This window comes from Chinchilla lanigera, unplaced genomic scaffold (genome assembly GCF_000276665.1).
Source record: "Chinchilla lanigera isolate Chin_1 unplaced genomic scaffold, ChiLan1.0 scaffold00008, whole genome shotgun sequence".
In the NCBI taxonomy this organism is placed as follows: Eukaryota; Metazoa; Chordata; class Mammalia; order Rodentia; family Chinchillidae; genus Chinchilla; species Chinchilla lanigera.
Genome location: NW_004955409.1, coordinates 4,259,077 through 4,284,521, shown reverse-complemented (window position 1 = coordinate 4,284,521; position 25,445 = coordinate 4,259,077). Strand labels below are relative to the sequence as shown.

Sequence of the window (25,445 nt, the reverse complement as noted above, 5' to 3'; positions counted from 1 at the left end):
ATACAGTTTTCAAAGTAATTTAATTTGTATTAAGAGCAAGGGCCATTAGGTTGCATATGGTTTCTTTGCTTTTTGTTTTTGCAGTGCTGGTGATTGAACCCAGGACCATGCACATGCGAGGCTGCTACTCTACCACTGAACTACATCTCCTCTGGACATCTTCTCTAGACATCTCCTCTGGACATCTACTCTGGACATGTGGACGTATGGACATATGGACAATGAAGGTGAGAAAGACTGGTTCTGAGGTGAAGGTCACAAAGAACAAATAAAGTTGGGGATTCCTAAAACTAAAACATTAACAGAGCAGTTTGGTGCTAAAAATTTATATCTCTTACTGCATATGAACTTACACAGACTAATAAGAAATCCACCTTAAACATTGGTAAGCACTTATTTAAACACACCCACAGATGTTTATATATACCTCACTTCTTCCCTTCAGAGTCAAAGACCTTGAAGGAATTTTCCATACTCAACAACCCCTATTTCCTCATCTCAGTCATTACTCAGCCTAGTTTTGGGGCCAGTTTCTACAACCACACATCTGGTGATCATCATCAATAGCCTCCATCACTTCCTGGCCTCGGCAGCCTTCAACACGGTTGGCTATTCTCTCCCTCTGAAACACACTCTGCCTCGGCTTCTGTGTGACAATGTTCTCCTGCTTTTACTCCTGTTTCTTTGGTAGCTCCAACTCTGTCATCGCTGATGCTCACTCCTCTGCCCAGATGTTAAATACTGAGATCCCTTTAAACTCAGGCATAGATCATCTCTTCTTACTCAGTCACCTGCCCTGCACAATCTTACTTAGGACCACACCTTCAATACCATCTACAGACCCAATGTGGACCTCCAGCTCCATGCTCCTGTGAGCCTTCAACCCTTGTATTTATGCCTGTGTATTTAGTTGCCTATGTGACATCTCCATTTGGATCTCTAAAACCCCTTCAGTGGTCCTTGTCCAACCCAGCTGCTAATCTCCTTCCAGGTTCCTTATCTCAAGAAATAGCCCCACCGACTGTAGACTGGTACAACCACTGTGGAAATCAGTGTGGAGAGTCTTCACAAAACTAGAGGTCCCAATTGATCTGGCTATTCCCCTTTTGGGTATTTTTCCAGAAGAATTAAAAACATACCACAGTGATATATGTGCACCCATTTACAGCAGCACAATTTGTCATAGCTAAATCTCGGAAACAACCCAAATGCCCATCAGTGGAGGAATGGATAAAAAAAGACATGATATTTTTATACAATGGAGTATTATTCAACTATAAAGAAAGCTAAATTCGAGGTTTTTATAGGTAAATGGATGCAACTAGAGACCATACTCATAAGTGAAATAAACCAGATCCACATGTGTCAACATCATATTATCTCCCTAGTGTGAGCAACTGAAAGAGTAAATAAAATCCAAAAGGTACAATAGATACTGTGAAAGGGAAAGAAACTGCTCAACGGAAAAGAACAACTGGGATGGGGGAAAGAAGAAAAGAAAGGAAGAAAGAAGGAAGGAAGGAAGGAAGGAAGGAAGGAAGGAAAGAAAGAAAGAAAGAAAGAAAGAAAGAAAGAAAGAAAGAAAGAAAGAAAGAAAGAAAGAGAAAAAGAAAGAAAGAGAAAGAAAGGAAGGAAGGAAGGAAGAGGAAAAAACATATATATATATACACAAGGTAGCTAAGATAATTGTACTACTAATTTCTGTTGGTTTATTGAAAGGAACAGTTAATAATTGTTTGATCAATTTTGCATGCCTATATCTGGTAATCTGAACAATATGCAATATAACAATATGCAATAAAACAACCATTGTTAATTTCCTATCATCTTGTCTTGAAATTCTGTATCATTTTTATTGTTTTTTTCTCTTTGAAATAATAATAAAAAAATAACCCCACCATCCACCTCATTGTGGTGGTTAGGGACACCTACGAGTCATAGTTGATACCTCTCCCATCCTCACCTCTGGCATCAGAACTTGTCAGTTCAGTTCTCTAAAAAGCTTCTGGTCTTCTCCATGTCCATAGTGTCCATCTAACCCAAAGTACCATCATCTCCCAACTGTAAAAATATAGTTACTTCATCTCCCTGTATCCGCTATGCCCCAAAGTCCAACCAACATTTTTCCTTCTCCTCACACCCTAGCCATGTACTCTTTCCAGGACCTGACCGATATTTATAGGCATTACAAATGCCATATATGCAAGCGTGAAACTTTCACATTTAGCATGAACACACCCCACCTGACCATAACTTGTGAAGGGTCCCCAAAGCTCTTAAAGAAGACCAAAATCCTGGGTACCAACCACAAGGTCCAGCCCAGCTTCATGTCCACAGTCACGTCTTCATCTTTGTCCTCTGTGCTCTATGCCCCACAGGCCTGAGCAAAGTTTTTACTTCAACATCCTTACTTCTGTCACAGGGCTTTGGCCAGCTAGGTTTTTCCTTTCCTTACACACTTCACCTCTTTGTCCTCTTTTCCTCCTAGAAACCTCAGTGCCCATTTATTAGGGAACCTTCCCTCCAGCTCAGGTCTAATCAGCTTCCTCCATCATCATTTACTCCTACAGCCTCTGTTCTTTTTCTGCAGAGCTCTTATCTCACTTTGAGATTACAGTCTTGATTGTGGTTATCTGAGATTCACTCTTTTTCTCCTGTGAGACTGAGGGCTCATGAGTAGAGAGACCGCATTGGATTTTGATCATGTTTTCAACCCCCAGTGGATACACATGGTAATGCCTCATATATAGACACTAAATCATTAAATTTTAGTGAATTAGTTAACTTACTGAACATCTATTGTTTTAGGCAAAGTACCTATGTGCTTTTAATCTTTCACATCAGCTAATAATTACAATAAGCCAATTAGGTATAATAATCCTCCATTCACTAATAATGAAAGTGAAGTTTAAGGATTTAACTTGCTCAAAACTGACCTAGTCTAGTCACAAATCAAGTCTTGATATAACTAATTCTAAAGGTCTTGCTCTTGATTGCTATTTGTAAACCTAGCTGAGTCAGCAACCAATGCCCATTTAAGACTGTGTCCCTTTCAGGATCCAAACGGGAAACAGATGACACGATGAACAAGGAGAATTACAGGAGAGTCTCTCTACAGGGATGGATTGCCACTGGACGCCAAGGTAAGAGGGTGCAGGGTTTGCAGCCTTTTGATGACCTTTTGTTGAGGGATGCAGCCTGCCAGATGTGACCACACCAGAATGTGGCCTGGGGAATAAATACCGTGGCCTTAATCCTCTTTCTCCCTTTGATCTCTTCCCAGGAATCCCCAAGTCAGAGTCCAACTAGAGGCCAAAATCTAATGAAATCTATTAGTGTCGACCACACAAGTCAGCCTCCAAGGCAAAGGAAACATTAGAAGAGGGTGGCAGCAGATCCAGCGGCGCAGATGGGGACACCAGCACCAAAACCCATGTGCACCAACATGGCACTGGACATGAAAGACCACTTAAGGAATGAGGCTCCGAGTCTCACAAGCAAGGTTCACCCCTGTCCTGGGCAGAAAGGAAAGCCAGTGCCAGGAAGTGTGGCCTGCTGTCAATATATATTAGATCTTCATGAGTTACAGGTTTGTCAAGTCAACCACATCTGTCAAGTATATTCCCGTATAATTCTTAGAAGTAGGTATAGAATAATAATAAAAAAGAATGCTTTCTGTATTCACCGCGATGACATCTAGGTATTTACCTGGAACTAGTTCCTCAACCAAAGGTGCCAAGGCCTAGGAGATCGAGACACTCATCTGTTCAACTCTGACATGAGCAAGACTGGGCATCAGTTCCTCTGCTTGCCATTTTGCTACTTAAGGGTTCTATTACCTCTGGCGCCCAGACAAAGTCAATGGAGGCATGCCCTGCTTTGTAAATGCCCACCTGCTGGATCTCCAGCAATGAATATCTAGGACCCATCACAGAAGAACAGGGAGCTCCCACTCTCTCCCACCAAGGGAAGAAAGGAACACTGGTCAGGAATCCTCTCTGGGTGCAGCATCTTAGGGAGCCTTTGCAATGTGCTCTCTTCTTTATCTTATCAGTCCATGTCCGCAGCACGTAATGACTACCCTCACTATGGGGAGTCGGTCCATGAATGAAGCACATCACAATCCTTTTTGCACCCCCACCCCTCCCGTCCATCTCTTGGTCCTCTTCCCTTTTGCAAAAGATCACCATTTCCCATTCATTTGGTTCTTTATTTATACTTTGAGTTTCTCATATAAAAGAAACCATATGATATTTAAGCTTGTGTGTCTGATATTCCACTTAACATTATGCTCTCGGAACTAGGGTGAAGGAGGGGAGAGGAAAAAGGCAGAAGGAAGAGAAAAAAATACGTATCTGTACACACAGGATAGCTAGGATAATTGTACTACTAATATCTGTTGGTTTATTGAAAGGAACTATTAATGTATAATTGTTTGATCAGTCTTACATGCCTCTATCTGGTTATGTGTGCAACCATTTTGAAGATGACATTATGTAATATAACAACCATTGTTAATATCCTATCACCATGTTTTGAAATTCTGTATCATTTGTATTGTTCTCTATGCTGTTTTGTTTAAGGATTTGCTTTTGTTATTTTGGTTTTTTTTCCTTTCTCTTTAAAATGAAGAACAAAATTTATATGTAAATACAAGGATAGCTGGGATAGGTATATTGCTAATGTCTGTGATTTATTGAAAGGAATAGTCAATGCTTAAAATTTTCTTTTTTCGTGACCAATTTTGCATGCTTGAATCTAGTAATCAGAACGACTGATCTGAAAGCAACAGTATGTAGTAGAAGAACTCCTACTATCTTGTATGGTGAAGTTCTGCATCATTTTAAATTTTTTTTATTACTTGTTACCCTCTTAGATTTGTCAGTCTTACATTCTTATATCTGGTGGACTAAGCAACTTCGCTGAAGATAACAGTATGTAATGTAGCAACAACTGTAAATTCCTATCATTTTGTTTTGAGATCATGTATCCTTTTTGTTGTTGTGTTGTTTTGATTTTGTCTTCATTGTTGTTTTGTTGGTTATTTTAATCTTTAAAAAAATTTATGCTCTCAGGGTGTATCCATTTTCCTAGAAATGATTCCAGTTTATCCTTCTTTGTGGCAGAGTAGTAACTCCATTATGCATAAACACCACGTTGTCTTTATCCATATACCCACTGTCATGCCACCTCACAGCAGAGGAAGCAATGTTTAAAGTTTGAGTAACAAAGGATGAAATCCTGCAGCTGGTATACCCACATCTGCCTAACCCAAGTCTTGTGAGCTTTCTGTCACACTCCTGCGGAGGAGACCTGTTCAATTTACCTTCCTACTTCTCTCTCTCTTTTTTTTTTTTTTTTTTTGTACCAGGAATTGAACTCAGGACCTTGCACTTGCCAGGCAGGCGCTCACGCCACTGAGCTATACCCCAGCCCCGTTCCTACTTCTCTTCTGTGGCACCATTTCCCCATGGAGACAATCTTATGAAGGCTCCTCATTGGTCACAACAGCTGTCCTAGCATCGCAGGATGTAACAGTACCAGAGACCTGCATTAGCCCTGCCAAACAAAATCCTCCAAACGCAAATTTCCCCACCACATCCCCAAGACAAGGCTGACAGGGCAAACCAGGAGGGTCTTCCCACCAGGACACCTGGAAGAATTCTCCCTTTCATCAGGTGGGAAGGTGGAAGGAAGTTTATGGACAAGCCTCTCCTCTTGTTTCTCAGCAAGAAAGATGCAAGTAAGGAAATAAATAATCATAGGTTTGTTTCCCTGACTAAAGAATAAAAGCCTTTGATGAAAGAATCGCAAAGCTCGATTCATCTCCAGATGAAAGTGCTGTATGCCTCATTTCTAGGGATCTCCCAAGTCCTTCCAATGGCTATGCCTGGAGCAGCAAAAGCTTGCTCACGCCCACAGCTGAGAGTATTTAGGAGCAATTGGGAGGACTTTTCTAGCTTTGGAACACTTTGGAGTCTTTAATGAACATTTTGTTGTTGCTGAGGAAAGTCAGCAAAGAAAAACATTCCAGTTTTGATTACGCATATAATCAGCAGACCCAAAACACATCTTAATTTGGTGTCACAATAAACAGGATTTGAAAAATCAAGGGCTGGCAATTGAAGCCATGAGTTCAGTTTGAGTGGCTTTATGAAATGGTGCTACCGTAAGCTTCCTTAGCCGGACAATGCAGCCTCAGATCCATAAAATAAAGCAGAGAAAGCAAAAATGGCAGACAAGCAGGGCAGGCAGCATCCCCTCCCCGCCCGACCCCCAAGTCCCATCACACACGGCTTTTCCACATCCCGCTGGTCTGTTTACACATAGTAGAAACAGCTAGGGAATAGAAACAGAACTGACTGCAGGATCTCCAAGAAAGCTTTCCCAAAAGAGCTGCTTGACCTTTGCAAACTACAATATGAGGAACAATGCAAAGAACTTTCTTTCATCCTCTTCCCCCATGTAGAGGCGGGTTGATTAATCCACAGGCTGGCAGGGATGCCTGAGCTGTGATGAAAGAGACAGAAATGCAACAGCAGGCATCTGGAGCTCACTGTGCCATGCGGGCCCCACACCTTCCAGACCAAGTTCAAGATGTCCAGGTCATGGGACGGTGGGTTTTCCCCTCGTACCCTTCTCTCCAAACTCAACTCCAGAGCAACATTCGGATGGAATCTGCTCATCTGAACTTGGAGACCCGCAGACTGTGCTGCCGTGCACTGCAAGGAATCCCTAGATCGGGCCCCAGGCCCTGAGCTGTACCTGCGAAAATAACCATCCCGAAGCACCAGCCGGTGTTCCTCAGGACGCAGCCTCTCAGGATTATCTTCTGGTTGTTGAGCGAATGCTTGCTGTCCTTCCAGGAGAGGACGCCCGTGAACTTATCCAGTTTGTTGTTAGGTGCCTCACAGACCACAGTCCCTGGAAAATAAAAAGGCGAACTTCTTAAGGACTCACCTTGAGCTCTCTTTAGAAGCCCATAGCTCTACTTTACCAGCTTACTTTTCGTATATTGTACATTTTTCCTTCCCTCTTAGGTTGCATGGTGTTACATACGCAGGATTGGGCTAGGAAAAAATAAGCCGAAAAGAACAAAGATGGAAACCCATCAAATATTTTGAAACATAGTTTCCTGTACTGTCCAAATACAATAGAGACCACAGAAGTCATGAGAATTTTTTCTTAAACATAAAAAAAATCATTTATTTCTGATTTGTAACAAGATTTTTGAAACTACAAAGCTGTGACTGTCCTGAAAGTTTTTCTTTTGACATAATGTGAATTGTCACACAGGTTACCATGGTGTACATCTAGTTTCAGAGCAAAAGTTAACCACCGTTATGCTCATAATCAGGACCTGGGGGAACCTATCAAGGGAAACCTGGGCTTTGTCTGCCCCGTATGCTTCAGAATTCATGTGATTCCTTTCAACTGCCCTATGCTTCTTATCTTGATCAGATTCAGAGTCCTGGGGGTGCTACAGCACCATGTAACTTGCCCAAAATGGCCAGAAGATGTTTCTAGTTTTTGAGATTCCAAGCCCATTCCAAACCAATCAGTTTGTTCCATTATTCCAACCAGAAAATACACATTCAGGGTTGGGGGTCACTCTAGATAGAAAAGAAGAAATGAGAAATAGTGTTTTGTGGATGCTGCCATAGACATAACTATCAGATAGATAGACATTTCCATTGCAGCTGGAGTTAAATTTTCAGAATGAATGAACACAAAGGCACAAGAGACTGAAACCGTGGGGGAGGTTTGAAAAGGCAGCTATGGTAAGGGTCAGCTGTGAGATTCAGCACCTACAACCCTCTCACTCTTAAAACAATTAAAATAAATGTGTTCAATCATAGTTTAAGAGGGAAATTGAAACATAAAAAGCAGCATTTGAAAAATAAAGAAGGGAGAATCTCCAGCATGGATTGGAAACAAAAAGAGATAAAATGAGCTTAGAGAATTTCTCTATGATGTTGTATCAGTCAGGTTTCCATTACAGCAATAGATACCTGAGGTAATCAATTTATAAAGAGAAAAGGCCAACAGTGGCTCCATTTTGGAGGCTTCAGTTCACAATGGATCAGCTCCATGCACTGGGCCTGTGGCAGAACACAGTGGCAGCAGAACATAGCAGAACAAAGCCATCACCTCAATACTGGGGCAGGAAAGAGACAGAAGAAGAAACAATGGTCCCACCCACTGCTTAGAGGACACATGTGAATGACCTAAAACACCCCATCAGACCCAACCTTGGAAAGTTTCCACCACTCTCAGTAGTACTGAACCAAGGACTAAGCTTCCAACACAGGTTTCCAACACAAACTATAGCAGATGCTGACTCCATTCCTCTCCACTCTACCTTCTGAACATAAAGAAGCTTCTAGAATGGTTCCTTTCCTTCCAAACAAAATGGCAGCCGGTTCTCCCACAGCCTGATCACGCTTCACCAAGATGGCAACTCACTTCAACAGCCTTTGCAAAAGGGAAAACAAATTCTGAAAGCACAGGAGACTCCTCCCTCCTCGAACTGCTTCTCCAACCTCCACCTACCTTTCCCTGAGACAAAAAAAAAAAGTTTAGGGGAACTCACTGCAGCCACACAGACATCTGCTGCTGTGTGGACACTTGCATGAGACAAACAACCTGTCCACAACCATTTTTATACCAAGGGAGGTGGCCAAACTGTGGTTAGCTCCCATTATAGCCTATTTATTTATTAAAAAGTAAATTAAAACAGATTTAAACTGGCTCAAGTTGTTTGGACAGCTATGTTGTGGATAAGGAGACTTTTTCTAAATTCTCAGAATTCATTATCTTTATTTGTCAACCAATATGTTTTACTCCTGAATTTTGTAGAACCTTGAATCTGGTGGGCATCACTCACAAATCTTACGTCAAATAATAGGCCCTTAAAGCTCATTTCAGTTTCTTGACTCAAGACTCAATTTCTCAGGCTTCAAACTTGGCCACTAAAAATAAATAAAAATTTTTCAAAATGTGATTTGGGCAAAAACAACATGACACATGGTCCCTGCCAATAGGAATATAAAAAACAGGTTCATTTGATCATTTTTATTGTCATAAGCAAAGACTGACATGGAGGCAAAGGCTGCCTTGAACATGTTGGCTTCCCACTCCTTGGCCCCAGGGCTCAGCCACGCTGGCCTCACCCCAAGGGTGTGGTTCTAGACGGGAACAGGCATTCAGGCCAATGGGTTCTGCTTGAGTTCTTGGAGGCCAAGCCCCAATTCAGCCTTTCTCAAAGAGTGTGGTCCCAGTGATTAAAACACTAAATACAGGGCCCAGTCAAAACAAAATGGTGGGAACAAAGCCAGAGTTCATTTTCCCATAATTATCAGAAGTGCTCAGCGTCCCCTTTCTTAGCCCTCTTATTATAAAACACAAATTTCCTAATTTACTGTCTTCCTCTTTCCAGAAAAGAAGAGGTTCCTTTGAAGGGAGTATCTCCATAGCCCCATAAGCTACCATACTGTTTTTGTGATTGGGTCTTAAGAAATACTTTTGGAAAAGACGGATGGGAAAAATTTTCAGATGGTTTCAAGAGAAAAGTTGGAAGATGAGCAAAATATTAGAACAAAGATAAACACAAATGTAGATACAGTCCCCTGGCAATAATGACAAAAGAAATTAGAACATCAAGGAGTCCAGCCACAATGGCAGACTTAGGCTGACCTAACTAGTAGAAGACAAGTAGATCCAAGAACACTAAACAAGGCACATCAGAAGCAACTGAAAATAGATCCCAACCATACACATAAGGAGGGTGAGGAAAAACTCTCTTAGGCCCTTTCTTCCTTGTTTCTTTCTAATTGTATCAGAGATAAGAAGAGAGAGGCATTAAATGGTCAGTTTGACATTGATAAGGAAACCACTTAGGGTGAACGGAGTCTTTTCTCACATAGCCACTCATTGAATATATGGTTAGAGCACAGAGTTATCTTTGTGATATAATTGCAGGATCATGTCAATAGTGAAATAACTAGACACAATTAAATTAGAGCATTTCATTGGTCTCTCTGAAAAGATGTGAAGGTCAACAGCGAGCCACCCATTTTACCATCACACAGAAATGCCCATGCTGAATGAGATCCACCAGATCTCCTTCCGGTTCTATGCTGACCCTCCAGCAGGCAGCTAGATTGTAGTCAACTACTCTCTCGATAAACTTCTCAGGCTCAGGTACCTACCTCAGTACCCAATATTCCATGGTTTTTCAAAGAAGTTAACTTAATTTCTCTCCATATACTGTTAGCAATATTTCTGGACTCTCTGCACTGCAACTTTTCCTCACAAAAATTTATATACCAGATAAGACATTAGAGCTGCTGTTCAAGAGTTTCTCTACCCAAGAACTCCTTAAAGTTAAAGATATTTCCCATTCTTGGTGCCTGATGGTTATGATGAATATATTTTTTCCTTACAAAAGTATCACCTTCTTATTTTCTAAGGCCCCTTTTTTCTTTAGCCATTAAGTTTTTAAACAGCCATCATGACCATCACCTTTGCCACATTAGTATCGATAGAAAATGGGATCATTCCTCATGTCTTTACATAGAACATACACCTCATGCATCCATGAGATGAGTTTGTGCTTCCAACAAGGTGAATGGAAGAGCTATTTGGCAACTTTAAAAAGCCATAGGATGCTAAGCAAGCCTTTTTACTTCCTTTTTAGCCAAAAAGAGATGCTTATTTTTTTTCTGTGCTTTAATTACACACATGCTCTTCCTTAGAAAGGACCACAAAATACACAAAGATTCCTGAGTAAAGAGTCAACCTTTCTCTGGTTCAGAATTCAGTATTAACAGTCACACAAAATATGTAAACTTGTCATGAGTTGCAAAAAACAGATTTCAGTCCAGTCAGTAACAATAGGCAAAGGAGTCTTAAACACATTTGGACAATTTACATCCGGGGCTTTCCCCAAGGCAGAAGAATGTCCAGTTTATAAATGTACAATTGACAAGTATTTCCAGTTATATATTTATAAAAGCTTTTCAATTCCCTTAAGACTTTAACATGAAAAATCATAGGCCACTCAATTTCTTACAGTTGTTATAATATTAGATCAAATTATGTGTCTTTTCTCGTAAAATTTACCAGATTGTACATTGACTTTTTTCAGCTACTTGAATGTATAAAAATTTATATATGAGAACTTATCAAGTAAGTGGATTTCACCTAGTAAAACCTACCCCTGACTTGTGTATACTGCCGGTCCCTTTATAGATTCTTGTCAAGGACCTGACATTCAAAATCGCTGAGAATATTGCTATTTTTAAAATAGATGTATATCACGATATATCCTCATGCTGGAAGGACATGCTCTCTGGTCACTAATTTCGCTGGGACATGCTCTCTGGTCACTAATCTCACTGGTTAGAGTATTTTTATCTAATTAGTTAGTTAGTTGTGCTAACCTGCCCTCACTCTTCTTCAGTGCTGCCTTTCTGCTGATAGTTCAGAACCTCAGACTTTGTGCACTTTGTCAGCCAAGCTTTGCCAGCAGTCTGAGGTTCATACTCTGACTCTGCCTAGTGAACGTATGATACTGGACAACTTATTCAATCTATTGTGGTCTCGTTGCTTATTCACAACATGAAGCTAATAAGAATCTCTTCCTTCAAGAGCTATAAGGATTTAATAAAGTACTGTGCACAATTACTAAACATGATGTCTGACACATAGTGAGTACTTGTCCATATGTCAACGTGCCACGTGTCCATGTGTTACCATCATGTTTAGGACCCAAGAATTTTAGAATGTTCCCTTTTAAAGTCTTCTTTGGGATAAGTCCTTGTTCAAATCTGTCTTCTCTCCTGGGTTATAAGGCCTGTGAAAACAAGATTTGACTCTACTAACCCCCGCAACCCCAGACAAATTCCTCAGCACTGTGTGAAGTCTATATTTGTTGAATGAATGAATGAATGATAAGCTCATGCAATGCCTAAGGAAGTCACAAGCAAAACCCTACCCTTAGGTATAAATGCAAAAGTGGGGAGGCAGGGAGCCTAAAAAAAGCCAAACACATCTGTTCTGACCCTACATCAATTTGGAGTCCTCAGCGTGGGGTCACTCCCATTAGGACTTCTTTAGGAATAAGAACAGGAAACTCAGGTCTTTGGATACTTTAAAAGTGTGCAATTATGGTACAAGGATGGGAACTGTAGTTTGGTGCTAGTCAAAGTATTTTGGTAAGTCTCAGAAGAAAAACCACAGAATGAAAAGAAGCAAAAATAATATGACACCCAGATTTGCCCAGAATTCTCAAGCTTGAAGACACACTTAGCACAGTCAGAACATGAGAAAGGGCGGGCTCCCGTATCAGTCTCATCTATACTTTGCCAAAGCTGGGCAGGCATTTCCAAGGGCACACAATGCTATCATACTTCTAACTGAAACTCAAAGATGCAACATTTGCTCTTGGTTCCCAAGACTTGAGGAAGTTCTTCCAGTCACAAGAAGAAAACCTGGTATCTTCAGGTACCGGTACCGGAAGATCTACTGGTACTTCAATAAGGCAAAGGTGATACAGAAGACCCAATAAAGGGGGTTGGAGGACATGGGTGAGGAAAAGGATTGAAAGAGCCTTGACAATATATGTAGAGATCTTTTATAATTCTACATACTTCGTTTTAGAGCTTGTCCTGAGGAGGTGCTTAATAAACAGACTTTAATTGATGCGGAGAAGATGACGAAAACAATAACAACAAAAATGAATGGAAGGAGAAGAAAGCCAGGAAAGAAACTGAGTAAAAAGAAAGATGGAAACTGGAGAGCAAGAAAGCCTGGCAAAAAGGGAAGAAGGCAGAGAAGAGAACGACAAACTTGGGAAGTTGGACAAATGTGTGTAAATCCCATATACCACATACACGTATGACAGTGAGCCAGAGGGCAGTCGAAATCACATGGAAAGTGGGCTTGGGAAGAAATGAATGGAGGAAAAAAACTAAAGGATCCATGAAAGCCAGAGAAATCGTGGGAAGGATGCAGAATTTGCTAACTGCCCTCGCTCTTTCAAAGGCTTTTTCCTACCACATCTTACATCACTCTCTTGGCCTTTAAATTTGGCTATTAACATGGGAAATCTAATTTTTGTATTGTATCTGATTTATTTCCCCTTCATCCATCTATTCTTCAGATGCTCTCTTGGAAACAGGAAATGATACTTTAGTACGAATAATTCTACCAAATACCATGTTACCTCAAACTTTAGATAGATTAAAACACATCCCGAGATTGAAGAATGAAAAAGAAAGTTTAGCAGAAACTTGGTTCTCAGCCCAAAAATGGACCCGCTTCATGAATTTAGCATTACATGTTCTCTGAAAAGTGACCACAGTTTAAGTACATATAACAAATAAAAAAAAGAGGGCTGTGCTGACTCAATTTGGGAGAATAATTTTACTTTGGAGATTTGTTAAGCTGCCAATCCTGGTTGAAGCAAATTCAGGTCACATCAAGCAAGTATTAGTTATTCATATGCTTTAAAAGCAAATTTGATGAAGTACTTTTCAGACTACTTTTACTGAATGCAAAGCGTTGACCCTGCCTGGACCTTGGTTCTCCCATCTGGAATATAGGAGTCCTGGGAAGGGGTAGTGTTTCTCTACACGGGCCAAACAGCACCATTTGTGTTGAATGAAATGTGGCTCTGTGTTCAACCGTGATGGAGAAAAGATTTGCAAGTGAAGACATTAATGTGGCTCCCCTGGGTGAGCTCTCCCTTGGCCACCTGCCCTTCGGAAGGAGACCCAGCATGCTTGTCATTCCACCAAGGCCCCTCCTGGAGCCGCATGCCCTTGCTCTGCTCCCCCTGGCTTGCTAAGACCTGATACTGACCCTGCTCCTCCCTTCCTGGTACTACAACCATTTCTTCATTTACTTATTCAGCAAAGATTTATTTAAGCACCTACTTTGTGTAGGTATGGAACAGTGGGTGAAACAAAGACCCCTGTGTAGCTTACACAGAGATGAAGAATAAGTAATAAACTTTGAAAATAAATGAATTGTATAGTATGCCAGATGTTGGTATACTAGAAGGAGAAGAAAAGGCAAGTAGGGAAGAGAGGACTGAGACCACAAGAAGCCCTGCTGAAGAGGGAACGCTTGGCCTCAATCCAGTAGTTCTACATGTGAAATCTACCAAATCCAGCCCCATTCTGCATGTTATCCTGGCACAGACGTACATGGTCACAGTTCACAGAGAGTGTGGCAGAGACGGTGGTCAACAGAGATCTGTATTTGTTGTTCCCTGGTCTCTCTTACGGTTAGGTCCAAGCCAGGTGACTCATGATCGCCCATGAAACAGGAGAGCAAGGAACAGTGAAAACTCCAACTGTCTCTTTCACCCCGCCACCCTTTCCCTGCCATGTGACCCTTGAGGCCTCCAGTCTAAGTGCAAAGGATCCTAGAAAAGGCTACGCATCACATCAGAATGTGCTATGAGCAAGAAATAAGCCCTCCACTAAGAGTTCAGGGTGTTGTAACTGCCTTCAGTGTAGGTTATCCGTGCCAATATCTATAAAAAGAACTAAGTAATTGCAGCAATCATTTTCTGCTTCTTGATGGTTGAGGGCACTAAAAAAATCATCAATTTCCACCTGTTTATAAATTGACAAGTATAAAGTTCTGCCAGAAAAGAAGTAATAGTAAATTATATTTAGATTGTCCTTTAAGGGCTCCATGAATATTCAGTAAGGTACTTTAAGCAAGTGTTTTGATTCCTAAATATAAATTACTGCTCTTAGAGTCACATAACAGCAAAATTTCATTGAAAAAATGTTAGAAAATGTGTAATTTGCTTTAATCTAATCAAAATAGTTCTTGGACCATTCAAACTTTCAAAGCTAATCCCCTGACTTCAATCTCAATTTGGAAGCATATTTTGAATAAACATTTGTTATAATAGCACTCATGTAAGACAGATTAAAATATTAACAGGCTCCATAACACAGCATACAAGCAAATGCAAAGCATGGGCATTGTAAGCTCTAAGGCTAAGCTGTGCATTTGAAAATTTTATAATATAAACTAAACCTGCCTGGGTTTCCTCAAATGAGAATGCTAAATTCACATTTTCCTATAATGGACTCCAAAGAAAATGCTTTGGAAAGTTTGTCTCAAAATCCTGAAGGTTCATTCATAAATAAATCCAAACTGTAAGGAAATATTATTCAGGTCCAGAATTATAAGTGGGCAAAGCAAAAGACTTTTAAGGGGTGGCAGGAAGGCCACAAAGATCTATCATGGAATCTGAAACTCCACCATTAGTGTCTCTCTCCCTTGATTCTTGCAGATATTTTTGTTTCTCTGTGGTCTTGTATTGATCAAATGCAGATACCCCTAGGATAGACACTATCTGGAGGCCATTCCATAAATATTTAAGAAGAATAACTTTAACAGAAAAATATAAGGTATAGCTGGCCAATTGCAGAAGCCAGAGGGGACCATGGGGAGGAGGAGGGGACTAGGTTGGACAGTGTAAAGATGGTGATTAATAAAACATGGCTCAAAATAAAAGGTAACAAATGGCCAACTGATTTATAAATCAAAACATCCTTCCTGAACACTTGCTATTCTAGAAGTATTATGTCATAACTGTGCAAAATACAGAAACACACGGGGCAGGATGCCTGTCTTCATGAGTAATTGGTTAGTGGTAAGTCTTTGTGTGAGAGAATACAGTGGATGGATGGTTACACCTAGAGCTAGAAATCAGAGTGTGTCCTGTATTCACTTTCAGCAGGTCTACACAGGGACCCAGGGAAACCACTGTCAAGCCAACAAAAAGCACAGTGGGATTCAGGGACGAGAGGGAAAGGAGAGGGGATGAGGATCAGAGATGGCTGGAAGAAGCCATTCTCCCCTTGGTAAACACCTTTACTCTTCGTCCTCACAAGAGATCGCAGTGTTTGATGCCTGGAGAACTTTATGTCCTCCTACCAAGTAAAAGAAACAAATTCGACCTCAGATAATTAGTTTCTTACACTGCTTTTTAGTTTTGAGGTTTTTGTTTGTCTATGTAAAACACTTACCATCAAACTTTGCAAGCCTGCTGATGTCTGCTCCAAGTTCTGAGGTGACAGAGAGCGCGTGACGAACTTTAAGGTTTGTTTCCCTGTGAAGTTAATGACATGATGTGACTTTTTGTACAGAACGGCCCCTCAGCGTCTCACCAAAGCAGTTGGGTGGGCGCAGCACATACAAAGAGTGATCCAAAACTGCCCCGCCCCCCGTCATCCACACTTCTCACACGTCCTGGAAAAGTGAGCGGGGCTTCTCAGGCTCCTAAAGTTGGCACTCCACCCACCACACATCTGTGTACAACACAGTGATCTGTTTTGCAATGCGAAAGGATAGAGAACATAATAAATATGATTTCATTTGAATCCACTCAGACACATGCGTGAGTTATAAAACACCCTAAGAACAGGGACGCAGCTGCCAAGGAGAGGAGGCCGGTATCACTCCAGAGTCTACTACCTGAGAAAGAGTTTTTCTTGCAAAAAATGGTCACGGTGAATTTGACGATAGCTGAAACTTAAATGGGAAAAAGAAGACAGCTTTATTTTTCTTGTAGAATCAACCAAGAAATCCATACGTCTAGAGCAGCACAGCCAGGCAAGCTCCGTGGGTCACAGAAGCCGGTCATCTTACCAGGTCACATGCACTCTGAAAAGGTGGCACCTTGGTTTTGCGAATGGCTGGCAGTGATTCTATGGACATCCTTACTGTCTTGTGTTTAAGAGATTTCCATTCCAGTTTTCTGTCTGAGTTCAGCTGAATTCTCTTCTATGGTAGCTTAAAATCATCTGTTAGAGTTTTTTCTTTTATGTAAATGAGTTCATTCAGTCAAGAAATATTAACTAACTACATCCCACAGTCACGTAGGATACTCAATGCTTCCCCAAAAGGATTATTGTTTTCTTGGGAGAAATAAGTACAAAGTAAAAAAACAAAACAAAACAAAAAAAGTGTATGTCTCTGTGCAGAATTATATGCTAACCTATGAAGTTCATCAGGTTTAGAGACCTAAGATGTAGATACGCAAGAGTGCACTCAATCTAACTTCCTAGGAATGAGATTCACAATGATATTAGGACAATATGAGCCCAACACAGGAATGCCCATTGGTGAAATAGCTTCCTTCAGGAAACACACAGTTGGATGTATAAGTGAAGTGAATGTAAGAATCATCTTATCATTCAAAATACGTCAATTCCTAGAAGGCAGAGGTGAGGAGGGATTGAGGAGGTCAAGAACTTCATAAATGAGGCAGAAATTGTGCTGGGATCGGTGGACAAAAGTGAAATAAATGGTGTCAAGGCTCACTATTCAATATATTCGGATCCATTTACACTGCTTTTTGAATAATTATACCAATCACATCAACCAAGGCAGTGAGCACTAGTTCTCTGACTCCGCTCTACCCGATGTCACCCATCAAGGTTGATCATTAGTTTGAATTACTTCCTCAGGATTCTCTCCAACACCTCACCTCCACCTCCAAATGGGAAAACCAAAAGGGGAAAAGTAATCACACATAGACCTTGTTAATACTTTAAAAATTATCTTTCAAGACTCCTGATTAATGCCCACAGGGTTTTGCCTCACTCTTTCTTCATCTACCCAAATATCGTGATAAAATTCATAATGATGTTTAGCACAAGAAACAACACATAAAGACTGTGTGTAGCTTGCACTTGGTTTCCCCTGACACGATAGCATAACATCACCACCCAGCTACGGACGGTGACCCAGCAATGCACAGAACATTTCTACCAAAATGAGGATCCCTCGGGCTGTGCTTTACAGCCACACTCCTTTCCTTTTCCAGCCCTCTTTAATACCTGACAACCACCCATCTGTTCTCCATTTGTATAATTTTGCCTTTTCAGGGATGTCATATGAGTGGAACCGTACAGCATGTGTTTCCGAATCCTTTAGCATTCGCTCATGTTACTCAGGAGAACTCTCTGAACAGTTGCCCCAGTGGTGCATAGCTCATTGCTTTGTATCGCTGTGTGGCATTCCGTGATGTGGCCATGCCACGATTTGTCCAACCATTCACCTGTGGAAGGATATCTATGGCATTTCCTTGGGGGAAGCTTCAAATCCACTAGCCATAAACGCTCATGAGGAGGTGTCCTGTGCAAATAGAAGTCTTCATTCCTCTATTATAAGTGCCCAGGAGTAAAACTACTGAGTTGGGTGGTAGTGGTATGTTTAGTTTTTAAGAAACTGCCACATCACTTCCAAGAGTCACTAACATTTTATATTCGCACCAGCAGTGTAAGAGTGATGCTGGTTCTCCTCGTCCTTGCCAGCCCTCAGAGCTGTGTCGCTATGCTTTATGTGAGCTGCTCTGAAAGATCTGAGCACTAAAGCACTGTGGTTTTAATCTCCCTCGTCGCTAAGGATGCTGAGTAACTTTTTGTGCATTTATTAGCAATGTCGTCTTCAGTGAAGTGTCTGTTCCTGCCATTTCTCTACTTTCTAAGTAGGTTTTTCTTTTTGTCTTTTGAGTTTTGGGAATATTTTTACATACTCAGGATTCAAGCCTTTTGTTAAATAGGTGTTTTGCAATTAGTTTCTCCCACTCTGTAGCTTATTATTGCACCTCTTAGCTAGGTTGTTACAAAGAAAAAGATTTTAAAATGATGAAGCCTAGTTCGCCAAAATTTCCTTTTTATGGAGCATGCTTTTTGTGTCAAACCTAGTTAATGACTCTTGGAGCAGCCCCAAATCTCAAAGATCTTTTCCTATATTTTTGCCTAAAAGGTTTAAGGTTTTATGTTCTATATTAGATTTAATTTCCTTAATACTTCTGGGATTATTCAAGTTAGATTTTATACTGGGTATATAGCCTCATCTTAGTTACTTTTCTCATTGCTAAGACAAAATACCTGACACCCACAGTTAAAAGGGGAAAGGACTATTTAGCTCAAAGTTTGTAAAGGTTTCAGTCCATAATCAGTTGGCTCCAAGGCTGGGCAGCACGTCAGAGGGGCAGTGCAGAGTGGAAGCAGCTGATGGCAAGTAGAAGACAACAAAAGCAAGCAAGCAAGCAAGGGATGACCACAGCTCTGTCCCTTACATCTTATCCAGGCTACTTAGGGTTAGGAGCACTGACACCCTTAGCCCTAGAGCCCTTGAGCCTAGCATTGCGCCATGTATCACTTCCAGCATCACACTCTAGATCCAGCCACCTCTGAAAAAGCCCCACCTATGACTGCATGAGGCTTTGGGGGGACATCCAAACACAAGCCGTAACAAGCCTTGTGTTTTCTTTTGTTTTGTTTTGTTTTGTTTTGTTTTGTTTTGTTTTGTTTTGAGGAAGTGCTCCATTTTGTCTAAATTGTCAAATTTTTGTGGGTAGAGTTGTTTGTAGTATTTCTTCATTACCCATTTGATGTTTTCAGTGTCTGTGGTGAATTCCCCTGGCTCATCTATGATATTAATAATTCATTTTCATCTTCTATCTCTCTTCCCCTCCCTACAGGTTTGTCAACTAAATTAATATTTTTTAAAAATCTATTTCATCCACTTTCCTTATTTTTTGTGATCAAATTCATTGGTTTTTGTTCTATCTTCATTGTCTCCTTCCGTCCACTTGTTTTGGATTTATTTTGCTATTTCCAGGCTCTTGAGAGAGATTGATTGGAGGCTGTTTTTTCAAGTCTATGCCTTTCCCTTTCAGCTGTCTCTGAAACTGTTCTGCCCAAACCAGGGGCAGGATGATCAGGCAGGCCAGATGCTACTGGAATAGCTTCATACAGCAACAACTATCAGACCGCCAAGACTGTGTCCTACCCTCGCTCTCTAGAAGTCCTAGGCAAATTCTCCAGCCTCTCTGAGCTTTGCTTCACTGCCTGTACAACAAAGGCTTGTACAGGACCCACGGCACTATAAAATGATAAAAATCCATTTAAGGAACACACACGTATATAGCATCTTTACAATATAATCTTGCAGTAAATTTTTTCCAGAAAATTAAGCCCTCTGAAACAGAACTGCCATGTTGTCTATAACTAAATTATAAATTAATGTCAATTTCAAAACTGCCCCGTGGTCGGTTTCACTCTTCTCTGTCTGCAGCTCCACCTATCCTAGCTTCTAAGGGTCCTTTTCAGCTCCTCCTTCCTCAGAGGACATGGACCTCCACCCTTCCCATTTTCCTTAGAAAATCACTTGAAATTAAAACAAACAGAAGCTTCTATGGAACTTCACCAAGAGTCCCTGTGAAGGTTGTTTGTATACACATGTTTAGCTCACTGTTTCTGGGAGAAAATAAACTCAAGGGAAAGGAATTTCCCAGGTAAAGTAAGGAGAAAATGTGTTTTCAAAATTGCTGCAAAATAACTTACACGGGGCTTCACAACTTAGATTCCTATTTCTTCCAAGAAAATGAAGGATGAGGTTTGAGTCCGGCTTCTAAAGACTCCATAAAGTTAAAAAAAAAAAACTAATTATTCTGATTTAGCAACTTACCCATCAAGCTCAGCGGTTTCAATGTAACAGAGACCGTGGGGCTCACTGCTTGATAGAAGAAGCAAATCAGCCTGTTTGGAGAAATCATGGCACAGGAGACTTAAGAAGGAAAGATGGGCTGAAAGGCAGCTACGCTCATCACCCTCCACTACTAATCAGCCTCCGAGCCTTGGGAACGACTCTTAGCAGGGAGACTCTGTACTACTTCCGGGTCACTGCCCCAAACCCAGCCTTCTGTCCCCACCCCTGACCCCCACAGAAGCCAGGGTGGGGGTAGCGTGTCAATTAGTAGACAATTGCTTTACCTTTTTTGATCATTACTTGCTTTGGTACATTTTTATTTTTGCTTTGATAATTACTAATGGAAAATATAACTCAGTCTCCAATTAATAAGCATTTCTATGGACACATGTTAATTACCTAGTTGGATCTGTTAAGGGTGGGGAGCAGGCAAAGGAGATGAGGGGAGACAAATCTAGTAGATGGAAACTGAAAAGAAAAACTAGAGGCAATAGGGGGAAAACTAGAGGAGATAGGGGAAAAAAGAAAAAGACTGAGAAAAATAAGCAAAAACTGAAAGGGAATGGGAAAGAGAAAGGAAGGGGCCTAGGCAGGACAGAACAGAAAATATAGTAAAAAACACTGGGAAAAGTTCAGACACAGAATAGTTTGACTTTTCAAAAAAGAGAAGTCATTTTATTTCCATGTCCACTGGAGATGTGGAAATTACCTATCACAATTCAGTTTTAGAATTCAGCAGCTTTCGATATTAGGAAACATTTATCTGTTTTATTTTACTTAAAATTTCACATCATATTTTAAAAATAACTGCTTTTATGAAATTCCAAATAGTTGAATATCTAAACAGAATTGACTTAAATTTCAGCAACTTCTTTTCAGACATTAGGCTAGCAATTTTTTTGCTGTCTGAATGTGTAATTAGCATTCCAAATCTATGACATTTTCTTACCTTTGTTTTTTAAAAATATTAGGATTGTTTCATTCTCAAGTCTTGGAGGTTAAATTTAGATTCCACTGGTTTCACTGTCACAAACTCTTAAATTTCCAACTCAAAAAGAGCTGTGTGTGTGTAGTTTTGTCTAAATTAGAATAAAACTGAACTGAAAAGGTCCCTAAAGGAATAAATGGATCCTCCTCAACCCTGAATGAAACAACCTCAGAAGCTGGCCCAGGTGAAATTATCTTCTAACTCATCATAGTGTAAGCAGAGCAAGTCCACACAGAGAGTGTGTCAAAAGTGCATGCCATTCCCAATCAGCCATTACCCATCCTGATCTAAACAGGGAACTTTTTTTCTTTTTTGAAAATTCGCCTTGATCTTATTGCCCATATCTGAAGCTTAAATATGGGTTCGCTTCTATGAAAAACCCAAAATACAAATAAATTAAAGAGCAAAATAAAAGATAGACAATAGGAAATCAGGAGACAAATCTTTGCACAAGAGAAGGGGACCAAACAATGGAGTGGAAGGGATGAAGAAAAAATTAAACTGGGGCACATGCACGTTCCAGCTCCCCGTGATGGATTTAATCATCACGTACTACAAACATGTACCAATAAAAATTAAATTTTTTTAAAAATCCACTGCATAAGGGCCTAACCCTGGCAGCAGGCTAGAGTAAAACTCATGGGGTCTATAACTCTCCTCACTTAAGCTTAAAAGGATGATTTTAAACAAAATTTAGAATTCTCTAACTCTAAGCACTTGTGATTGAACATAGTTACAACGTATAGAGAAAGACACCTACTGGTACCCACCATTGCAGAGAAAGCGGCCCAGGGCTGCTATACCTTGTGGTAACCACGGGAGGCTGGGGACACGTGACTAAGGCACCACTGCCACCTGGAGGCTGGACTTTCCCCTGAGAGAGGACCAAACTTCCTAGAGGTTGAAAGTCTAAGCCCCATGGGCTCTACCCTGATGGCCTCTGCTCTGTCTTCCTGGGAAAGTGCAACTTCTCCATTCCCTGCCTCTTCTGGTCTCCTCCACTGTCACCTCTTCTCTGATGCCCTCTGAACCCTTCCTCTTGTGTCCTGCTCCCTGATCTCCATCTTACCCTCTGCTCCTTCATCCTCCCTTCCCCCCTCCGTCTGCTGAGCCTTGGAGCTCCCTTCTGTTCAACTCTCCCTTAAAGGCTTGGGGCAAGGAGGACCAGATTGAGCAGCCTCTCCTCACTCGTCAGCCTGCAGTCAGCCCCCGACTTTCTAGAGCACTCAGGAACACTTGCGGTAAGGAAAAGGCACAGAATTGTAGTGATAGGCCCACTAGTCCCTGGCCACCCTTTGATCAAAGGTGCTAGGCTAGGAGTGGTCTTAGAGCACAGCAGACCCAGGACTCCAAGCGTCCCAGATTGGACCTCCTTCAGCTGACCCCTCCAGGAAATCTCAGGAGACACAATTCCTACTTGATCCAGAAATTGTGTACCAGCTATAGGATTTAGGACACCAGTAGCCAATATTTAGGACTTTCTATGTTCTGGCATTCTCCTAAGAGATTTACATGTGGAATTTTACTTAACTGTCAAAGAGATCCTGTCATGTAGGTCCTGTTGTTATCCACCCTCACTATACAAATGAGGAAAGGGAGACCCAGAAAAGCTCAATAGCCTGATCCAGGTGGAGTGGTTAAGAAGTGGGGGAGCCAGAGTTTAAATCCAGGCAGACTGAGGCATAGACGGCAGGTCACTAAAATCCTTGCTTCGAGGATTTTGTAATTTAGCAAAGGCAGGATAAGATAAGGACTCTGCAGGTCTTATTAACAAAGTGCTATGGGACAAGGGTGAATGAGAGAACACATTGCATTAGTAGTTGAAGACAGGCATCATAGAAGATTCCAGAAGCAATAAGAGGAAGATTATAGAAGCAACAGAAGGAAGATTCCAGAAGCAACAGGAGGAAGATTCCAGAAGCAATAGGAGGAAGATTCCAGAAGCAATGGAAGGCAGATTCTAGAACCAATAGAAGGAAGAGTCCAGAAACAATGGAAGGCAGATTCCAGAAACAGTGGAAAGCAGAGTTCCCTGGAAGAGGCACAGCAGAGGTAAAGAATAGGCCAAGAAAATAATTATCTGAACCCATAGGTGGGCCAAGCCACAGCTGATAATCCCAGCTAGACTCCTTTTATGGTTTGTGTCTAGATGTCCCCTCAAGGCCTCGTGCGGTCATCACGCTTTTTTAGAGATGGCTAAATCTAGAGTCTGTGATGCTGGGACTAAGGGTGTGAGATTAGTAAATCAGTCTATTGATTGGACTGGTACCGCCCTAATCCCAGTAGACTGGATGCAATATAAGAGACAGAAAGAGGAGTGTCTCCCTCCTCCCTTAGTATTTGTTACCTTGTGGGCACCATGAACTGCTTCTCCTCTGCGATGCCTGTGTCATGTGCCACTCTGCCTTGGAGCCGGCCAATTATGGACTAAAACCTCTACAAGCTGTGACCAAATAAACCTTTTCCTCCTTTAACTTTGAGTGTCAGGTATTTTGTCTCAGCAATGAGAAAAGTAACTCAGACAGCCCCCATTTTTACTCCCTTCTTTCAGTTCTCGTCTGCCTTTTCCTGTGCCCAGCCTGGAGGGGAGCACCTCAGGCCACCCCTTTCCCAGCTGTAGGGGGCAACAGAATGCTGCTTCTTGGAAACCTGCAATAAAGATTCCTGTGAGAGGAAATTTAAAATGAATCCATGGACCCACTGAGTATCTGAGTCCTTAAAACCAAGGACAAACCCTCAAGGGGTGATTAGGCATATATGTTTGCTGAGTTAAAGGATAAAGGGAGCAAAGCCTCAAAAAATGATAACATTGTAAAACTATGCCATTCTTTAAGAATTTATGAAATACTCTCTCATGATTAGGTTGCTTTATTCCTCAGCAACCCTGTGGGTGGGCAACACAGTTCCTGAGGTATTGCATGCATGGCGGACCTGGGGAGGTCACATCTGCCCAGCAATGAGAAAGAAATACACTTCCCCAGCTGACCCAGGTGAACTAAATTAACTCATGCAAAGCCCAGGGTCTTTCTAAAGTCATAGTGAGAGAGTCATCACATCTAACTGAGGAAGTCAAGGCCCCAAGAGATTTAACCCAATACTGGTGGACACATGTAGACAGCTTCAATGCAGATAGCTTCAGTTGCAGAGCTGGACTTAACTTTCAGAACTTCTGATCCCAAAATGTACATTCTTTCCTCTGATGGGTTCATAAACCACCGGAACACAACTACCAAAAACGGAGAGTGCTTCACTTTGCTTTATTTTGTCACGTTGGTGCTCAAAATCAAAACTACACCGGTACAAGAATATCAGAATAGCAGAGCCATGAGCTCATGGACAGACATTTGTAGTGCGAACCTGAGCACCAATTTTGTGTTCCCTTGCTTTGTAGGCTAGTCTCATCTTTATTCTGTATATTATCTTTTTAAAAAATCTAACAGTAATAAAAATTACAAATAACTTGTGCATTATGAGTCAGTCAGAATTAAATCATAAAAATGAAAATGTGTGAGATTATGAGTAACATTTTTATGTATGAATATCTACTAAGATGTACTAGAATCGCCATTGATTTGGGTCCTTATGGTTAAATTAATGTGATAATTTAAAAAGATGGTGATCAAAGGGAGCAGCAGAGGGAAAAAATAATGGACACTATAGCAGGCTCTTCCCCTCATCAGAGAGCACCCTTGCCTGTGTATTCCTTCCCATAAATTGCTAACTGCTTATAAATAGGCCTTTGTCTGTTTACTTTTTTAAAAAGTAGAAGATAATTTATTGCCTTTCCACACTTTAACAGTACAGCTCTTCTTTAATATAGGTTGGACTAATGTATCCTTAAAACTCTTTCCGTGGAAATACCCAGGTTTCTACTGTCATAGATATATGAAGTACACATAAAGTGGGATATATATATATA

General features: G+C 41.1%; 1 protein-coding gene across 10 annotated transcripts in view; it reads right to left on the bottom strand.

Annotated features, from left to right (window-relative positions):
- The window catches only part of Atp8b4 (ATPase, class I, type 8B, member 4), a 235,200-nt gene that overhangs the window by 98,788 nt on the left and 110,967 nt on the right, over positions 1-25,445 (bottom strand). For all 10 annotated transcript variants that reach the window (XM_013510347.1, XM_013510349.1, XM_013510351.1 and 7 more), the window contains 3 exons: positions 20,518-20,588; positions 16,062-16,144; positions 6,766-6,924 (listed from right to left, as the gene is read on the bottom strand). In XM_013510347.1, the coding sequence (XP_013365801.1) occupies positions 6,766-6,924; positions 16,062-16,144; positions 20,518-20,588 (313 nt within the window). The remainder of the gene's footprint in view (positions 1-6,765; positions 6,925-16,061; positions 16,145-20,517; positions 20,589-25,445) is intronic.